Raw genomic sequence first — 19879 nt, forward strand, 5'->3', positions numbered from 1 at the left:
TTTAGTTATTCGTAAGAATAATTTGATTTAAAAAAATTTATCACTTCTAACTTTTGAGGATAAGGTAAAAAAAAAAATTGTGTACCACTCTTTTGAATTTACTCTGACAATAAGATAGTATGACGAAAATGCAAGAAATAAAAATGAATGACTAAATGAGTAGGGTCAATTATTGATAAAGATACCACCTCCCCACAAGGCATTCCCCTCATATGTTTGTACTTGAGTAAGTGAGAGCGATACTATAACTTGCCATTACTCATATTGTCATATTACAAACCAAAGTCTTGTTTTTCCTATTTAAAATTTCTTTCTTTCAATTATTTTCTCATCTCTACATGTTCATTATCTAATATATCTTTTTATTATTTTATTTCAATGATACCATTTCATCTTTGAACCCTAAAAGAAGAAAAAATTGATCTAAATGTCGAGCTACGAGTGGAACAACCATTCTTCCCCTTCTCCCAACATCTTTTTATCGGATATGGACCTTCATATTCATAATCATAATCATAATCATAATCATATTCAGATTCATCATCAACCTCATGAATCTTTATCTTCATCATCAATTTCTCACCATCCGATTTATGACAACCCATTTACAAACTCATGCCCCTTCCCACACGATAACACACCCACTCAACCACAAATACCACTTTTCTCCTACCCAAACACCCTTGAAACATTCTCTTCCGTAATGCAAATCCCTAAGACTGAACCGGATCTTTTTACGAACCGTCCAATTGGTTTAAACTTAGGCCGGCGCACTTACTTTTCTGCTGATGATGACTTAGTTAGCCGCCTTTATTGCCGGTCTAGAGGCGTTGATCCAGCGGTTCAGTCACCTAAATGTCAAGCTGAAGGTTGTAATGCTGATCTTAGTCATGCTAAGCATTATCATCGTCGTCATAAGGTTTGTGAGTTTCACTCTAAGGCTTCCACTGTTATCACCGCCGGGTTAACTCGGAGATTTTGCCAGCAGTGTAGCCGGTATCTTTTTTCTCTTTCATTTTCCATTTCTTGTCCTTTCTTTTTAACCAAACACTAATAATTCTCTGATTCATTTGACGCAATGTTACATTATTAAAGGAATGTTTGGTCAATGGTTATCGAATTGACATTTTTAGTTAATTTTAATCTTTGGCTTTTTAATTTAGAAAAAAGCTAACAAAAGTGGAGAATAATTTCAACTCGCAATAATTTCAACTTATTAAAATAGTCCACTAATATTTCTTAAATACCCTTAAAAATTTTTGACTAAAAATATTGACTAAGGCTTGCCATTTCTTTTTCTCAGTGAGATCCTTATATTAAACAAAAAACCTATCACAATGATATGCAAGAGATAAAGTATTTAATGAAAATCAAAATGAGTACGTTAAAGTTTAGAACTTGCAAGAAAATCCTAAAAATGTAAAGTACACATTTTTGTTATATTTGATCCGATTTTATGAATTCCCTATGTTGCTAGTAAAACATACTTAGAGAACTAAACTTATCTCGAAACCCTTTTTCAAAAAAAAAAACTTATATCTAAACCAATAGATTATGTTATTTAGAAGTATACTATAACCCATTAACAAAATAAACGTAGTTTTGTAATGCAAGCGTACTATGTCTTCCAATCATGTGGGGATGTCCCTAAGTACGAATTGTTATGAATTGTCCAAAATTGTTTCTGATGAGGGTAGTTTGGTCTTTTTAGGCTAATGGAGCTATACTTAACTGTATAACTAGGGTTGTTAATAATACTCCATATTAATAAAATAACGGATAAGACCATGTATTTTTTTATGATGTTAAGGTTTCATTTGTTATCGGAATTTGATAATGGGAAGAGGAGTTGTCGGAAAAGATTAGCTGATCATAATCGTCGACGGCGAAAATCTAACAATCAAAGGGTAACCTCTTCAAGTGCTGCTTCCTTGTCATCAGAAAATACTGATTCATCACCGTCACAAAATATTATAAGTAATATTTCTTTTCTTTTTTATATAATTACTAATTTTAATATTTTTTTTCAATCGAGACAATGGTTAAGGTTTTTCCACTGTGAATTTTTTTTTTTTTTTTTTGTGGTGGTGACATTTCAATGAATGTGTTCTTTGTAAATATTTTAAGTGTAAAAACTAGTCAACTAAATAAGCGTGTGTCGTTAAAATTAAAGAATATGTCCCACCATTTTATAGCATTTGTTACCTGTAGTTAAGTTTGCTTTAAAGAAGTTGGTTTAGGGTTGACAATTTTACTTCCTCCATCTGTAATTAAATTTTTTTAAAAAAAATTATGTTTGTTACATGATAATAAATTTTAGGAAACTGATTTATTTGCACATGAGTTTCTTATAAAATTGCACATAAAATGATTATTAGTGACTACTAAAAAAATTTAAACCTTTCTCTACACTCTTGTTTAACTAGCAAAGAAAGAATGGATACAACTTTGTATGTGAAAAATTCAATGGTCATCGACTTTGTATATCTTCTTAGATTTGCTATTAAGAAAATCGACCTGAATCTTTTAGAATGTAATGAAATAGTATTATTATTAAGGATTGCATCAGCATAAAATAATGATTAGGTTTGACGAATATTTAGATCTAGTTTTTTTTTTTTTTCTTTTTTTTTGAGTTGATATTTAGATCTAGTTTTATATTGAAAATTTTTCAGGGTCACCTTCAGATTCAGCAATGAATTCATCATTATCAGTGACGATTGAAATGTCGCCTCCAAGAGTATCGTTTGATACAAATTTCATGCAACAATCGTATGAGTAGCTCTAGCTATGAATAAGTAGTGGAAAATGCTGAAATTAATGAAGACAATGAGATCAAGAAGAATTAATTAGCTCTAATTTGTTACTTAATTACGTTTGTGCGATGTATTTTTCAATCAAGGGTATAAAGTGTAGTTAACTTATTGTGCCAGGGAAATTAAATCATGTATTAGCTGAACAAATTAATTCTTTGGCAATTTCATATTACTTGCTACATTTTCGTTTTTAGTAATAAAACAATCATTTAAAGTTCTACATACTCCTATTTTTATCCTACTTTATACTTTATAGTCTATAATGAAATACTATACTATACTCTATAAAATAACCTAACACCTATTTTTTCTTTTTTTTCAATTAACAATAATAAAATACTATACTCTATAAAGTAAATAATCATCTACAGTGTAGGTTAATTACTTTTCTTAATTTTCTTGCCCATGCAAATGTAGCGACTAAAATGGAACGGAGGAAGTACAAAGGATTCGTTATTTAACCTAACTACTCCTAAACTGTTCTAGATTATACTCTTTCCTATTCTCCCTAAGTCCCATTTAACTTTTCACCATTTTTTAGATGGTCAAATAGGACCACATATGTAAGAGAAAAGTGTAGAGTTTTTAAATTTTTATAATTGTAAATTTTTATAAGCGGGTCGCTAAGCAGGCCGATAGGCAGGCGACGACACAACTACGACATGGTGGTCGCCCGGTGGCGAATAAATAGCTAGAAGATAGTGGTCGCCAGTTTGGCGACGGGATTCGTGTCGCAAATTGGTCGCTAAGAAAAGGCGAGGAAATGGCGTCCATTTTGAGATTAGCGACGAAAGGAATAGCGACCACCTCATATCTCGTCACTAGCCCGTCGCCAGACCTACTTTTTGACCGTTTAGCTATCAAATGGCGATGAAATGGTTTGTCGCCATTTTATTATTTTTTTGTAGTGAAAGTGAGACTAGTAAGTGTAAAGGTGTAAAAAAGTTAAGTTTAGTAGGGATAAACTAGTAAAGTTAACATACCCAGAATAAAAATGAGACATTTAAGGTGATTTGACCCAATAAAAAAATAAGATACTTAAAATGAATAGGAAGGAGTATAATTTTTAGTTGCAAAAACCATACAATGCAAACAAGCAATCAAGGTAATATTAATATAGATGTCATTCTCTGTATCTTAAAATCTGAACTTATTTTGCTCCTTAATATTTAATACATTTTACGTTTTACGCAATCTAAAGTTATTTGAAAATTTATACTTTGTTTTACGTATAACTAAAAATTATAAAAACATAACATTATAATAGTTTGCATATACAATGAAATAAAATCTCACTTAATTATATATTTTGCTACACTTTAATTGCAATATAAAATAAACTTGAATAATAAAATAGTGTCAAATATCCTAATATGCAATTAATTAACAAATCTAGTATCTTCTAATCAAAATTTATAAAGTAAATATTAGTAATTATAAACAAAAAAATTAAATGAAAACATAATAACAAAAATACCGACTTAGAAATAAATTTGCAGTTTAATTGAAGTGTTCTAAACTAGTAATTTTTAACTTATACTTGTAAAATTAACAAAAACACAAAATTTGGTGAAGATAAGTACCGTGTAAGTAATCACAAAAGAAATCCAATCAACCTAATAAGCTTAGTGTACAGTACATAGAGAAGCAAAAATTTTACCAAATTGCAGCAATTCTTTAACAAAAATCATGAAATTCCTGAGATGCTTAAAAAGAAGCAAGAATAAATTAACTCAAAAGATCTTTCAACCAAGATCAATTTATACTCCAATAAAGCATGTATGAATGGAGGAAAGGTTATAAAGAAAAAATACAATAAATGTTATATTAGTAATATCGAAGTACCACATTAAGGGAAAACAAAGCTTTGATGTATAGAAAACAAAATAATGAAAATGAGGACTCAATTGCCAACAAATTTTCAACTTACTTGAAAAAGAATCATCAAATTATGTAAAAAGAATTACTATTAGTATTTATATTATCAAAAAAGAAATACTTCTATATTACTCCCTCCGAACTAATTTAGATGTCTCATTTGCTTGGGCACGATTATTAAGGATATTCGTAATTACTTGTGTGAACTAAAGATATTTAGGTAAAAAAAGATTGACAAAAATAGAAATTGGACAAATAAAAAGACTTTGCCAAATAAAAAAATAAGACAATTAAATTGATCCGGAGGGAGTATTACATTTAATTTGATAATTATTCACAAATAACTTTAGATAGTTATAGTAATGGATAATATGAAATGTACAATTAAGTGAAATGTTGTTATAATTATTCTTAGGTATCAAAAATTTTTACTGATGAGGTAAAGATTAAGATATGACAGATGTTAAACGAAGAAAATAGTACTCTACTTACAGGTCAAGTAGAAGCAAAAGCTTTAAAAAAAAATTGGAAATTGTAGAGATATTTCCAAGAAAATGAGATGGACTTGTAAAAAAGGAAGAATAATTAAACTGAATGATTCATGTAGTAATGAAACGCGGTAAAAAAAGAAGAGTAGGACCCAAAAAGGTGATGTAATAAGTGGTGGAGGGGGAGAGAGTAAAAGACCAATCAGCTTTTCTTTCTGTCTCCTGCGAGGAAGCCTGATTTGATGATCAACCTCATACAGCTACTCTACACTTCTAGGCCTCTTTCCCACATACTTCGTCTTTTCTTTTTTACTCACCATTTTATTTTACTTTTTTACCAAATCTGTTGTGTTACTTCATCCGTCCTAAAATTACATACAAGAATAAAAATCTTGTTTTTTTTTCATTTTTAATTACTTTGTTACACTACCATTATATATATATATATATATATATATATATATATATATATATATATATATATATATATATATATATATATATATATATATATATATATATATATATTATTTAAGCTTATTTTATATATTACTGAATACTGATAATATTTAAAAAAACTATGGTTAATTAGAATCTTGTTTGAATCGTTTAATCACATATTTTCATGATATTAATTTTTTGTAATTTTTAGATATGTATAGTTCATTATATAAATGATCAAAATAATACCTTAGGTTATGTAAAAAGTCAAATGTAACAGATATAATAAAACGGATGAAATCTTATTTATTTATTAACTCTAATTTGTGATTAGTATTTAATCTATAAGTTAAAACATAGTCAACTGAATTTTGTTTAATTTGTCTCAATTCAAAGATTATTAGTATCAAATTTTCATATTTTTTAATTATATATAATTGAAGATGTTAAGGATAAAATTAGTTTATTACACTGCATAAAAAGTCAAATGTGCACCTATTTTGGAATAGAATAAGTATAGAACTAAAAATTATGAAGGATTAAAATTATAAAAGTATATTTCATCTGTCATTAAAAAATTGTAACAATTGTATATTACACAAAGCTTAAAAATGAAGGCATCATATATATTGTGTAAATGGTATTAGAAAAGTTAAAATATACGAATGCGAATAAATAAATGCAGTAAAGACATTTTCATAATAAGAACTTCTAGCAAAGGAAGATGGATTAACTCAAAATAAAATGGGGATATCTCTTAGAGATAGATGTATGGACTATTGATAAACAAATTAAATAATATTTCACCTACGTATATTTTTCTCGGTTCGAAAATACTTACATTATTTTACTTTTCATTCATTTCAATAATTTTATTCTATTCTTAATATCTCTATTTATAAATAATAAAAAATTATAAAAATTAATAATAATCTTTACATTGAAATGAATCAAATAAAATTTCATTTGACTATGTTTAATTCATAGATTAAAAACTAATCATAATTTAAGGATAGTGAATAAATAATTTATTATCTTTATAACGTTACAAGTAATATGAAAATGAGAAATTATATAGAAGTATATAGGGAGAGAGATGTAGAGATCATATAGTTAAAGTCAAGAAGGTAGAAAGTTATTTAAAAAAAGAAAAGTTTTTATCTTTCTATTCTACTTGTATTTGCAACCATCCATGTCACAATCATGAAAGTGAGAGATGTATTTAGCCAAAGGTTGAGTTAGTTGGCCTATGTTATTAATAATGGTCCCCCTTTACCCTTGGTTAAAAGTTAGGCCAATGTTTATCTTGTTCAAAATCTTTTGTTGGTAATTTCTTGCTGTTTGGGGATTGAATAGGGTGATAGTGAGACTGCATTGTTGATTGGAGTATAGTGTTGATCACTAACATTGTTTTACTTTCAATTGGGTTCCCAAACTAATATGAACGGCGTTTATTTGAACATGTGTCATTTTTTATTGTTCGGGCCTTTGGGTTTGGGGTTGGCGTTTGCGTTTACGAGAGTATCATACTCCTCCATTCCACAACATTAGCCTTAAGTACATTTTATAGAAAAAAAAAATTAAATATGTTGATGAGAACAATAAAAAAAAATGTAAATAAGGATCAAAAATAAAATTGTAGCAAATTAGATTAGACATACAGAAATATAAAATGTAGTAATAACATAGAGCCTTACAAAAAAGTTGCATCTACCCAAATGAATTTACCCATGCTTAATTAAAATATTGGCATAGTATTTAATTTAGCCATACTTACAAATAAAATTTTCCTTCAAACAATTATAAGCGTGAAAAGAAGCAAATTTTAAAGACAAAAATTCAATATATACTAAAAATTACATAGGCTTATAAGTATTGATATAAACCTAATTAACCACGCTTATAAGCATGTGTATTTTCACAACTAAATATAATTATTCAAATTACTTTAATTAACAAATTAAAAACACGGCTGGAGAAGGGCACAATATTTTTCCAAATGCAATCAATAAAAATCTTAACCTTTTACCTAGCAAGTAGAAAATTAAAAATTTTGGATCACAGATTTTCTCAGAATTTTAGAATCCTTGTGAAACCCTAAAAAGATTATTTGTTCCCTTCCCAGTTCTATTTATTTTCCAATTCATTGTTTTTCTTTTATTTAGTTTATTTGTTTTGTGGAATGAAGGTCTGCAGAGTTTTGAAAGAGTAGCAACAAGGTGGCTCTCATCCTTGTAATCCTTGTAATTCCCCGTCATTTAATGATATTATTCTTTTATACAAATGATTTTTAAAATTCATACTTAACAAATCATTTTGAATTAGTTAAAAATTTGAATATTTACTAATATGAACAAATTCTTACATATTAATATTAAGTGAATATTTAATTACTAAATAAAGATGTTTGAAGGAAAATTTTATTTATAATATCAGAATTTGCTAGTATAATGGAGGTTGTCTTATTTATTTTTTGCCCAGTTAAGTGAAGGGCTTGCATGACACTCTCTCCCCTTGAAGTTTATGTTTCAAATTATCAATTTATATTATGCAACAAATTCCTTATAAATTGTGATAGAATTTGACTTTTCTACTTTATTCTTCTGGGGGCATATATCGTCTTCTTTAGCTTATTATTTTTGTGGTCTTTGTTTTTATCTTAGTTGTTCATACTCTTGCTGAATCCTTTTCCTATGTTGATTGCTAATTTACTATTGTTGTGGTATGTTTATCCATTGTCACTTGATTTAGTGGTATAGTGGTATCTTCTTTGCTCATAATTTTTTTGTATCGAAACAAAAAAATAAAATTATTATATGTTTAGGTGGCCATAAAAGAACGAATATAACGATCACAAGCATCAAATATAAACATTTAAAAGTAGTTATGAATATGGTTTTCATTGATATTTAGTTTTGTATAATTTTTAGTAACCATGAAACTCCATGTAATATCATGATAATGATTTTTTTTATACATTTAGATATTTTACACTACTACAAAAAAGGGAAAAGAGAACGCCTCAAATATGCCTAAGAGAACTCTTCAGGAGCGTTCTCCATGTCACAGTTCTCTTAGCCTAAGAGAACGCCCCTTTCTTAGTGTTTTCTTAAGTAAAATAAAAGAGAACATGTGGAACAAATAGGCGTTCTCTTTTCTTCACACTAAAGAAAACTTGCACCTTATGGAGGTGTTCTCTTTGCTACTTGTAAAAAAATCTACAACCCCACCAAAGAGAACACCTGCTTTAGGGAGGTATTCTCTTTTCCCTTACCAAAGAAAACTAACAATTACTGGAGGTGTTCTCTTTGCCCTTGCCAATAACTACTAATAAAAAAGCCGTACAGTTGCAATTTCCTTTTATTTTTAAACCACCATTTATATGACAAAAGACCTATATTAATAAATAAAAATACTAATACGATATAATTTGTACTAATCCATATATACCATTAAATATACGCGTTCATACATGCTATACCAACAGCAAAAATTATAAACCATTTCATCATATAATTAGACTAGAATTCAACTATACAATTATATTATTCCAAAAGTCAAATGTCATCAAAATTCTTCATGAATTCTAATCTTTAATAATTTCCATCGATATGATCTTATAACACATCATCCAAATCTTCTGCTTCATTCTCCAATTTTCTCGAACTTGATCAATGCTCTCCTGAGAATAAGTTGAAGGAGCCCTAGGGGAAAACTGCAAGACATTAATAATTCATTAAAATTTTACTAACCCAACTTATTGCAACAATGTGTCAAATAACAAAAATTTGAGCGAAAATTTCGGCAGAGTCTCCTTTGTATATAGGACAACCCCCAAATTGGAAAACAATGAAATACATCATAACCTGTCTCAATAACTAATCGAATAATATATTCCCAAAAAAATCAACTGCCCATAAATAAAATATGTCAAACAAATGTCAACTTTGAATCACACTCTCCCAATCTATAATACTTCTATTAGGGGTGATTTAGAAGCTTGTATGCAGTCAACTAACTCTACTTTTGGTAACCATCTTGCTGCTAGAAACATCACAACAACATGTAATCATAAGACCTATAAATTGCAGCCAAGAAAGAGAAGGTGAACATTGATGCCGAAAATCCAATCCATCAATATTATATCCAAATGTCATTGTGTTTCAATACCAATATCATAATGTTTGATATAAATTTTTGACGAATACTTACCTCCTCCAAAATCAATTGTTGCCTACTTTCAATAGTCTCAAGCATATAACGGCATACATAATATCCACAGTATTTGGCGTCTTGAGGTTGACGAAGACACTATTACAAGAAATCAAAACAAACAAACGATGAAAAAATAATTAGAACATAGAATTTGTCATAAGTTTAGAACATGTCTAAACAAAAAAAAAAATTACTATAAAAGAACCTTACTTTTAGTTTGTTCCAACCAACTTTAGGATTCTTTTTAATTTTTTTGAGATCCTTTCGATGGAGCATGCTAAACTTCACAAGCCCCCTAGTCATTTACATATAAAGTGATTAAATAGATAGAACCTAAATAATATATCAAAGTAAAACCATTTACGATGCAATATTATAGTACTTACTCATAAATAATTTTACGAGCATTTTCACGCACTTTATTTTCCACACCAGCAGGATCTAACCAATTAACCAATCCCTTCCATGGACTAATAATTGCTAACATCCAATGCCGACTACACAAAGATAGCATTCATACTTGCAAATCAATATCACTAAAGGGGATTCTTTTGATGAAAAAAAAAACATTATTATAATAATATAAGACAACCACAAAAAAACATTATTACATTAATGATTATGGAGTATAAGGGACCCTTATCAACCTACAAATGATGAAGTCCATATTCTACAAAGCATGTCATTAATGTAGGCTGTAGCTTGACAAAGTCACCCGAAAATTAGAAAGTAATCCAAGAGTAGTGAAATGGGTAATTCTATTGCTCCCAAAGAAATGATCAGACACTAATTTCAGAAAGGCATGGATTCTAGATTGTTTTTGACTCTTCAAATACTTGGGGATGTTTCATTATCATTTAATCATAGTTTTAATGTACTTAATGTTACTTAGTGTGATCTCTCCTATGAATAGAGAGCTCTCATACACTCATTATATCATCAAACACAACCCCTAAGCCAAACACATAGCCTTTTGATTTTATCTCTTACTCAATTGTAATACTTCATTTGTAAGAGTGTATACTCCTTTAATATAATATAAACAAGAAACTACACACGGCGGAGGACGTAGCCATCATTGGGTGACCTCCTTAAATCTCTGTGTCTCTTTGCAAGTTTCACATTATCAAACATTTATTTAGTTCATTGTTATTATTATCATTCATCAAAATTCTTAGCATCGTATCGATTTTGGCAATTATTTCAAAGGATGATTGATGAAAGTTGCAATGTTAGATTTAGGTAATTACCTTTTATGGAAGCACAAATGGCATCCTGATTAACAAGCACTACACCATCTATCAATTCCTTACATATGCGAAAAGTTTCCTCCCCGACCACTTTAACAGCTACACCATCTGCAAATCCTCCAACTTTATCCAGCATAATTCTTTGTCCATGGTGTAATGACAGAGCCATTGCATTGGCATCAGATGGTTCCACCCCTATAATTTTGACCTGATAAAAAAAGCATCGCATATATTATTCAAACAGAAGGAAATAACCATCACTACAGCAGGACCTGTAGATGAAAGTTGCAGACATCAGAATTAGGGAGCTCATTGAACCAGGCAGAATAGCAGGCAAATGAAATCTGCAAGCTCCATCACTTTTCTTAAAATAAATTCTAGACATAAACAAAGAAAATTTTCCCTAATGCTTTGTTTTTTTATGTGCAGCATATTTTCTTTTGGGCATTTTATTAATATACTCCTCTTCACTTGGCACATTATCCCCTCTCCTTAATGATTTCATCAGGAAACTAATCATTCAATGGTTGTCCCCACGTAATCCCATTTTTCAGTTACTAAACTATTTGTACCAAGTAGTATTGTTGTTCTGTTAATAGGACACCAACAAGAAATTACGTGGATATTGAAAAAACCGAATATAATACATAAGCCCAGCACCACCACCCCCTGCCCACCCCTCCACCCCCAAAAAAAGTAAATGCAGTTTGGTAAGCAAAGGGTAGGCAGCAGATAAACAAATATTGTATACATAAAAACCAACCTCTTGTTTGACTCTTTTCACATAAGCAGCAATACCGGCTATGAGTCCACCACCACCTACTGGGACAAAGATTGCGTGCAATGGACGGCCTTTTGTTTGGCTCACAATCTCCATGCCTATGGTCCCTTGCCCCATAATGACATCTGGATGGTCAAATGGAGGTATAAATGTCCATCCCTCCTCTTCAGCCCTATTCTTAGCATATGCTTGTGCCTCATCATAAGAGTCTCCCACAAGGACAACAGTGGCACCCAGCCTCTCAACAGATTTCCACTGGTGTGAACACAAATAACATTAGGATCAAAATTATCTGAGATAAGTTCTAATATATCCAACAAGGGCATCATATTTAAAAAGTATCAAACCTTTATTTCTGTTGTAGTCACAGGCATAACAATCACAGCATTACACCCCAGTTTCTTAGCAGACAAAGCCACCCCCTGCGCATGATTTGCTGCTGATGAACATATAACCCCTCTTTGCAATTGCTCCTTTGGAAGCTTTACCATCATATTGTAAGCACCCCGCAACTTGAATGAGAAAAGCTACAAAAGATAATGTATAATGCCTTCAAATTTCTAACCATTCATCGCAGAAAACACAAGATAGTTACAAGGTTCCGGGATACAGATCTCCAGTTATTATTCAATCAAGTTAAAAAAATTTGTATTTTAGGAAAGAAACAATGTTTTACCTGAGCCATTGTAAGAACACATAGGAAACAATTGTTTTCAAATTTTTTCCAGACACCTACTTATACTTTATGTCATGAAATAAATGCCATTTATAATTACTTCCTCCAAAAATGTATCATTTAAACTTAAAAAATATTACATTTTGCCTGTCCACCCCCTGGAGTAACTCTAAATTAAAAACAGAATCAATATCAAGAAACATGAATATGGTAAAACACTAAATCCAAGTGCTAATAGCTTAAGAATATTTTACGTATGTAGATTGTAGAAGTACTTTCAAATTACAAAATTTTAAATATAACCAAAAACTTCAAGGAGAAGTATTTTTTGTGGTCCATTCAACCATACTCAATTCCATCATCTTTTTATCGTAGTTATCAATGGATCAAATCAAACAAATAATTGGATTGTTATCATCAAAGTGTAAATGTCAACCACGCATGAGACGGCAACAATAATATGTTCATATGCTCCAAATTGCTTATCAGCACAAAACTTTTAATAGGTTCACATCAATAGATTACTATCAAAATCAACTAAATTTAAAAGCATCTTCATTAAGACAGTTTAAGCAAGTAAAGGATCAGACAAATCAAATGCTCATCAGTTACCTTAATGTAAAGTTTACGCATCAAAATAGTTTGAATCCGAAAGACTGCATTTTCCAACCCAATTCCTAATTTCTACATCAATTGCTTCTACTCCCACCAAAACCTAACATAATGTAACACAAATTTCTCCAATGCCAATTTCCAAATATGAAAATTAAACTAACCAAAACCTATAAAAATCAAATCTTCAGGATTCGAACTAAAAGCATTGAAGGAAGGACCCATGAAGGCAACACAAAAATCTTCAGGATTAAAAAAGAAACTAAAAATAATTTAGGAATTGAAATGAAACTAAAAATCAATAAATAAAAATACCTATAAATAAAAATCAATCAATGAATAAATAAAAATCGATAAACAAAAATAAATTAGGAAATGAAAAACTATTGCTCTACAATGGTGAAACCAGAAATTCAAAGAAAAAAAAATTTACCAGCCTTGGGTTTGATCGCTACGGCGTGGCGGCAAGAGTTCCGGTGTGCAGAAGGCGGCAGAAGCTCCGGTGTGCAGAAGGCGGCAGAAGATCCGGTGTGCAGAAGGAATGCAGTTTTACCAACCGTGCGTGGGTTTGTGAGGGAAATAGATTTTCACTTTGTTTTTGAGAGGGAATGGGATTTTGGGCTGATTTGAGAGGGAAGGGGATTTTCACTTAATCAGTTTTACAAAAATGCGCCTTTTGAAATAAAGGGATCGGAGTCGTTGTCAAAAATTATTAGTTAAAGATTTGCAACGACTTTGTTATATCTGTATATTAATTATTTTTTACAATGATATATATAGTTACGAATTATTTATTTAATTTTAATAATTAAATTTTTCGTTGCAAAAAATAAGGTTCTATCGAAAAATTATTTTAAGTGGTGGGGAAGTTAATTTTTTTCTTATTGCAACGATTGTTTAGCAATAACAACAAATTTCGCAACAACTTGTATTTTTTGCAACGAAAAAAATATAGTCGTTACTAAAACTTATTGCTAAAAATGATTTTTCTTGTAGTGATTGCCGATTTGAGAATGATTATAGCGCTTACAACGAACTCTAGATCGAGAAGTCAATGGAGTTGGTGAGTATAATCGCGTCGAACTACTGACAATTGTTGATGATAGTAGCGATTATTGATAATTTGAAGAATTTTTGAAGATTAATTTTGGGGGAAAAAAGGTTGTCAAAGAGAGCTAGGGACAGTGGTCTGAATTGTGGTTCAATTGCATATTCTTTGGGACAAAATAAATTTTCATATTATTTTCAATTTGGCGGTTTTTTGATGTGAAATTTTTAAGAAAAATTAAGAGAACTTACTACTAGGAAATTAAGGAGTTCTCTTTGGTCAAGTTGTGGGTCAAAGAGATTAACAAAGAGAACTGCTATGTTGAAACATTGTTTTCTTTGGTCTAAGAGATCTCTTTTCTATTTAGGAGTTCTCTTTATGCATGTTCCCTTTTAACAAAGAGAACTGCTATGTTAAAACATTGTTTTCTTTGGTCTAAGAGATCTCTTTTCTATTTAGGAGTTCTCTTTATACATGTTCCCTTTTCCCTTTTTTGTAGTAGTGTTATTTTGTTATGATGGACAAAATTTGTGAAGTACTTACTTATTAATCGAAGACAATACATTTATGTTTTGAAATTACAAAATATGTTATTGCTGACCTTTGTTTTCTAACTATGTCAATATAGTTATTAGTATTATTTTAATTTTTACACTAATTATAGTAGCATTAATAGAAAACAAAATGTTAATTTATAGAATTAAATTTCAGATCAAAAGTAGTTGAAAATGAGTTACCATTTATATTAACCATATTTTTGCGTGAGAAAAAAATAAGGCATAAATCAATAGGTTACTAATTAATTATAAGTGTGGAGAATGTCTTCACGCTTATAAGTGTGGCCGAAGGTACATTTTGCCATGCTTGTACGTCTAGTTCAATTCAACCAGATTTAGCTGCGGTTTATAAGCATAGGCGAAATTTCCCCACACAATTACTTTCCACGTTCATTTGAGCGTGAGGTATTACTTTAGCCTCACATATAACCGTAGGCAGTAACATTTTTAAACATAGGAATTTATTTATTGCAAGCGATTAGTGTACGTGTAGCAAGCGGGTCGAACACAAGAAAGTTTGGATCAATTTATTTTACTAAATTCTTAAAATGACATAGGAAGAAAAATAAGTTTGATTTGGATTTTTTATTTTAAATACTGATAGTTGTAAATCTATGGGATACTCTATTTGAAATAAAGGTTTAGGGTATTGAGAATTCTGCTATGAACGTCAAGTATTACTCAGTATTTATAGTCTATGGATATAAAAAGTAATTAGAACTGATCTATGTTAATTTAACTTTCATTATATTAATTAATAAAATCAGATTAATACCCTTTTAGTTTTTATCTCAAATTTTTACTATATTTATTAAACTAATAAGAATTTAACTTAAATTTATCTTGGGTCTAAGTTATGTCTAACTTACTCCTATTGTTAAACTCTCGCTATACTTATAGGGATAAAAAAGAGCTTTTTAATTCAAGATTAACAAGTACAATTTAATAATAGATCCATAATTTATAAATACTTTTACAATTAAATCAGTTTTTATTAAAATTTGGCATCAATCCACCTCCCCTAAATTAAATAACTACTCACTAGAAATAAAAATTTCACCAAAGAAGCCATGAATAAATTTAATATCAAGAAAAAATAATACTCCCTTCAATTCATTGAAAACGGGACATTTGCTTTTTCACGATATTTAATGCACTTATTCAATGATTAATATCTTTTATTATACATAATAAATATTATAAACAGTAGATAGTAATAACTTTGCATTGAGATGAATCAAACAAGATCTTGTTAGCTGTATTTTATTCATATTTTATCCCCATTATTTAGTTGGATTATGTTGGAATTTGATACAGCTATGCTTGTTTTATTTAGGATTTTACGCTTGGTTTGGTGTTTTGTTGTTTTGTTGCATTTTAAGTAAAACTCATCAAACCGAGCACAAATCAAGCACTTTTGATGCATACGTTGCTCACCCAACTCCGAAAGCTCAAGGGAGCAAGGTCTCGATGAGTCAAGTCAAGAAAACAAGTCAAAACGAGAGCCAAAATAGCCTATTTTAAGCCAGTCGACCAAAACTGGCTCGAGCTAGCTCAAGCAGCCTTACATCTGCATATAGCCCTCCTGAAGGTCGCATGACCAGGACGAGTGGAGTGGTTCGGGTCGAGCGAGGTGCAGTTTTACTTCCAGAGGCTTGTGTTAAATAGCAAGATGCAATCTAGAGGTACAGGTCATCCGCTCAACCTGGTCGAGCGGAGCTAGTTTCAACTTCTGTCCAAATTTTGAAGCTTCTGATGTAGTACTTGATGGTGGCTCAACCAGGTCGAGTGGGCTCTGCTCGCATCCAGCGAGATGGGCGGCATTAGCTTTTGCGATCTATTTAAATATCATTCGAGGTCTAATCATGTGTATTTCTTTTGATTGCTGCTGCCAATACTGCTTAGCCACCTTACCCTATCAATCAATTAGGGGTGGCACCTCCCTCCTACAACCTAGGGGTGGTGGAGCAATCATGAAACCACCACCCCAACTTGTTTTGTGAAGGCTATAAATAGAGAAGAGGAAGATGGAACTTAACATCTCAGATTTCACCCTTCATTTTGATTAACGCTTATGTATTCTTCATAGCTTAGCTTTCATTTCAATTAAAAATTAGTGTTTGGCATAATTTCTTTTTTAATTCATTTAAGAACTTTCAAATTCCAATTACAATCTTAATTTCAATCATCTATTGTAACATTTTGCAATTCGAATCCTTCATCTATTGATGTATTATTATTGAAGCTTTTGGAAGGTATTACTTTGAATCATCAATCATCTTGTTCATCCTTAAATTGAACCCAAAAGAGTAAATTCTATCTTTTGCTTATATTGTTTTCAATTCATGTCACCTAGTTATCTTTGATTAATTGCTTTTAGTTTCATATATTCATGCTTGTAGTTCTTAAACTTATATTGCATTCATCTTTTTAGAGTACTCTAGTTTAATTCATTCATCTATGGTTCTTAACTTGTTTGCAATTACTTTCTTTACCTTTGGCTAGGTTGTGTTGTTTATGGTTTAAGATGGATTTTGCTATCATGTGTAATGTCGTTGAATTGAGGGCGAGAGTCAATTTTTAACGATAATCTATGCTTAAAAATTAAGTCATCTCCATGAGAATAGGTAGATGCTTTGATTGGAAATGTTTAATGTGTAGCTCATGTCTTGAATTATGCTTAGCACAATGAGAATAAGTAGTTGAGTATGTTTTAGGAAGCTTTTGTTGCTCGAAAGAGAACACTAGTATGTATCATACGTTCTTCCCCATAACAAAACATCTATGACCTTAGGTTAAAGTTTAGTAAACACTACTTTGGTGAGAAAGCCTAGCCTATGCCTCTTTAGCTTATTGATCATTTTATCCTTGCTTTAGTTCATTGCATCCTTATTTACTTTTATGCTTCATTTTCATTAAGTATTTTCAATTGCTTGCTTTAATTATTTCTATCACTGAACATCATATTATATGTTTTTGAACACACTAATCGATTGAGAAACTATTGACTTAATCCCCACTCCCTGTGGATTCAACCTGTACTTGCCATCGTACTAAGCTATGTCGTGCACTTGCGGTATTACTATTGAAGGACGTAAAGTCCCGATCAAGTTTTTGGTTAGTTTATTATTCTTTATCATTTTGAGTTGTTTTCATTTTTCCCTTCACTTTGCACTTGACCCCAATTTTTGAGTGTAGTGTATGCAAACTAGGTCTCAAGGACAAGAAAACCTTGTACCTATAAATCCTGAAATCGGGAGAAGAAGAAGAACGAGAAGGAGACAACAAAAAATGGCGGAAGAACAACCAAAATCCCTTCGGGAGTATGTTATGCCCGATGGAAGTCTAGGGTCGAGTATTATTCAGTTACGTTTTTTTAGTAGATATTATAAATAGAGTTAGTTATTTTTGAGAAGTTAAGTTTTATCCCGAGTAGTTTCTTAATTTTTGACTTTGGCTTTCAAGTTCTTTCAATAGTCCTTGTGGAGAAAAACTCCATTGTTACATTTGATTTCTTGGTAATTTTCATCTACGTTATTCCCACTAGTAAGTTCTCTTTGTTAATAGCTTTATTATTCGCTTTTGTGCACTTAATTTATCTATGACATTCATGTTTATAGTTCTACTTGAAGATTTATTTATCATTTACTACATGTTCTTCATCGTGTCAAGAGAGTAGTTTTCCTCTTTAGGGTTAGAGCATAAATCTTAATTCAAAGCATGGGATGATATTTTATCGATTGATTGTGTGAATTTGAGTCTATAATTAAATCTATGCTTAATGAATCTCAGTTTAAATATCTCTATTAACCTTTTCAATAAATGGAAGTTTGAGATTAGGATTAATTTAGGATTGAGATATATTTAAGTTAAATTCCTACTAGTTTAGCCAATAAAACGGAAGTTTGAGGATTAACACTAGTTTGGTCTTAAACCGATATTAATCAATATAGCGGAAGCTTGAGGTTAATTAGATCACATTTAATTATGCTAATGACTCAGTTTCATACAATCATGAGAGTGATCGATTCCCATGTTAGAATTAGGTGATGCTCGACGCCCTAGAGTTTGTTGCATCATTGTTATCTTCATATTAGCTAATATTTTAGTCTTAGCTTTTGCATCGCAGTATTAGTTTTCACAACCATATTATTTTCTTGATCCGTGTCTTGTAGTCATAAAACGATCAATTGGATTAACTCGCCCCCTTGTGTTCGACCTGTAGCTACACGTCAATCGTTTGCTTGCGGTTATTAAATTTAGCACCTATCAAGTTTTTGTCGCCGTTGCCAGGGATGCGACAGATAATCTTTTTGTTTTGTTGATTGATCTACTTGACATTTGCTTGTTGTCCCCTCTCCTTGACCCCTTCGTGATTTGAGTTCTTTGAATGCATAGAAGAGCTCGATCTCTAGAGCGATTCGGCCCAGAGATCGAAGCTATTGCCTGTAGACTGAACACTGAACGCCTAAGGCGGTTATGGCGACAACAAGACCAGATGGCCAACAATGCTAACCAATCCTTTGGCCAATTGGGTGTGCCCACGCTCACCCAAACTTCCATATTATGTATCATCAAACCTGATTTTCGGTATGGAAAATTTTGAATTGAAGCCTGACCTCATCCAAATGATTGACAGGAACCAATTCGGCGGTCACCCTAGTGAGAGTCCTGATGACCATATTGCAGACTTTATAGAAAGGTGTGACACTATCTTCGCTAAGGATCTTTCCATGGAAGCGGTGCGTATGCGACTTTTTCCCTTCAGCTTGAAAGATAAAGCTAAGTCCTGGCTCAAGTCCGAGCCTACCGGTATATATAGGAATTGGGAAGAATTGGCCAATGGTGTTTTGGCCAAATTCTATCCCCCACAAAAGACCTCTCAAATCCGGACACAGCTGCAGACCTTCAAGCAGAGGCCTTTTGAATCCTTCCACGAGGCATGGGAGAGGTTTAAAGACCTCCAACTTAGCTGTCCTCACCATCAGATACCCAACTGGTTGCTTGCCCAATCCTTCTATGGAGGATTGTTCGATGAGCATAAGTCCTCAATTAACATCGCATGTGGCGGTGACATGGACTCCAAGCTCCCAGATGACCTCTTGAGACTCTTCGAG

The 19879-nt window shown here is 31.3% G+C and overlaps 2 protein-coding genes across 5 annotated transcripts; one reads left to right on the forward strand and one right to left on the reverse strand.

The window, feature by feature from the left end:
• Positions 1 to 265: 265 nt before the first annotated feature.
• LOC130811284 (squamosa promoter-binding-like protein 8) lies at positions 266 to 3038 on the forward strand. The gene is made up of 3 exons (XM_057677517.1): positions 266 to 996; positions 1811 to 1977; positions 2676 to 3038. The coding sequence occupies exons 1-3, from the start codon at positions 428 to 430 to the stop codon at positions 2780 to 2782; spliced, it is 843 nt and encodes a 280-aa protein (XP_057533500.1). The 5' UTR covers positions 266 to 427; the 3' UTR covers positions 2783 to 3038.
• A 5930-nt stretch (positions 3039 to 8968) lies between these two features.
• LOC130810310 (threonine dehydratase 1 biosynthetic, chloroplastic-like) lies at positions 8969 to 13790 on the reverse strand. 4 transcript variants are annotated; one of them, XM_057676316.1, is made up of 8 exons: positions 13591 to 13790; positions 12217 to 12396; positions 11852 to 12124; positions 11089 to 11296; positions 10225 to 10335; positions 10049 to 10133; positions 9836 to 9934; positions 8971 to 9338 (listed from the first exon to the last, which is right to left on the reverse strand). In XM_057676316.1, exons 2-5 carry the CDS (start codon positions 12361 to 12363, stop codon positions 10319 to 10321), a joined length of 645 nt encoding a protein of 214 aa, XP_057532299.1. In that variant the 5' UTR covers positions 12364 to 12396; positions 13591 to 13790; the 3' UTR covers positions 8971 to 9338; positions 9836 to 9934; positions 10049 to 10133; positions 10225 to 10318. The 4 variants fall into 4 exon arrangements, with proteins under 4 accessions (XP_057532301.1, XP_057532299.1, XP_057532298.1 ...); XM_057676318.1 differs by lacking the exon at positions 10225 to 10335 and having other exon boundaries at positions 8969 to 9338; XM_057676317.1 differs by lacking the exon at positions 8971 to 9338 and having other exon boundaries at positions 9356 to 9934.
• Positions 13791 to 19879: the final 6089 nt, after the last annotated feature.

This window comes from Amaranthus tricolor, chromosome 4 (assembly GCF_026212465.1).
Source record: "Amaranthus tricolor cultivar Red isolate AtriRed21 chromosome 4, ASM2621246v1, whole genome shotgun sequence".
In the NCBI taxonomy this organism is placed as follows: Eukaryota; Viridiplantae; Streptophyta; class Magnoliopsida; order Caryophyllales; family Amaranthaceae; genus Amaranthus; species Amaranthus tricolor.

Bases quoted from the DNA above. Each gene is read 5' to 3' on its own strand.
- LOC130811284 (XM_057677517.1), top strand. From the start codon at position 428: ATGTCGAGCTACGAGTGGAACAACCATTCTTCCCCTTCTCCCAACATC. The intron at 997-1,810 runs GTATCTTTTTTC...TATGATGTTAAG, and splicing joins TTTTGCCAGCAGTGTAGCCG to GTTTCATTTGTTATCGGAAT. The intron at 1,978-2,675 runs GTAATATTTCTT...AAAATTTTTCAG, and splicing joins ACCGTCACAAAATATTATAA to GGTCACCTTCAGATTCAGCA.
- LOC130810310 (XM_057676315.1), bottom strand. From the start codon at position 12,363: ATGATGGTAAAGCTTCCAAAGGAGCAATTGCAAAGAGGGGTTATATGT. The intron at 11,297-11,851 runs GTTGGTTTTTAT...TTTTTTTATCAG, and splicing joins TGAAAAGAGTCAAACAAGAG to GTCAAAATTATAGGGGTGGA. The intron at 9,935-11,088 runs GTAATTACCTAA...TTCTTGTAATAG, and splicing joins CATTTGTGCTTCCATAAAAG to TGTCTTCGTCAACCTCAAGA.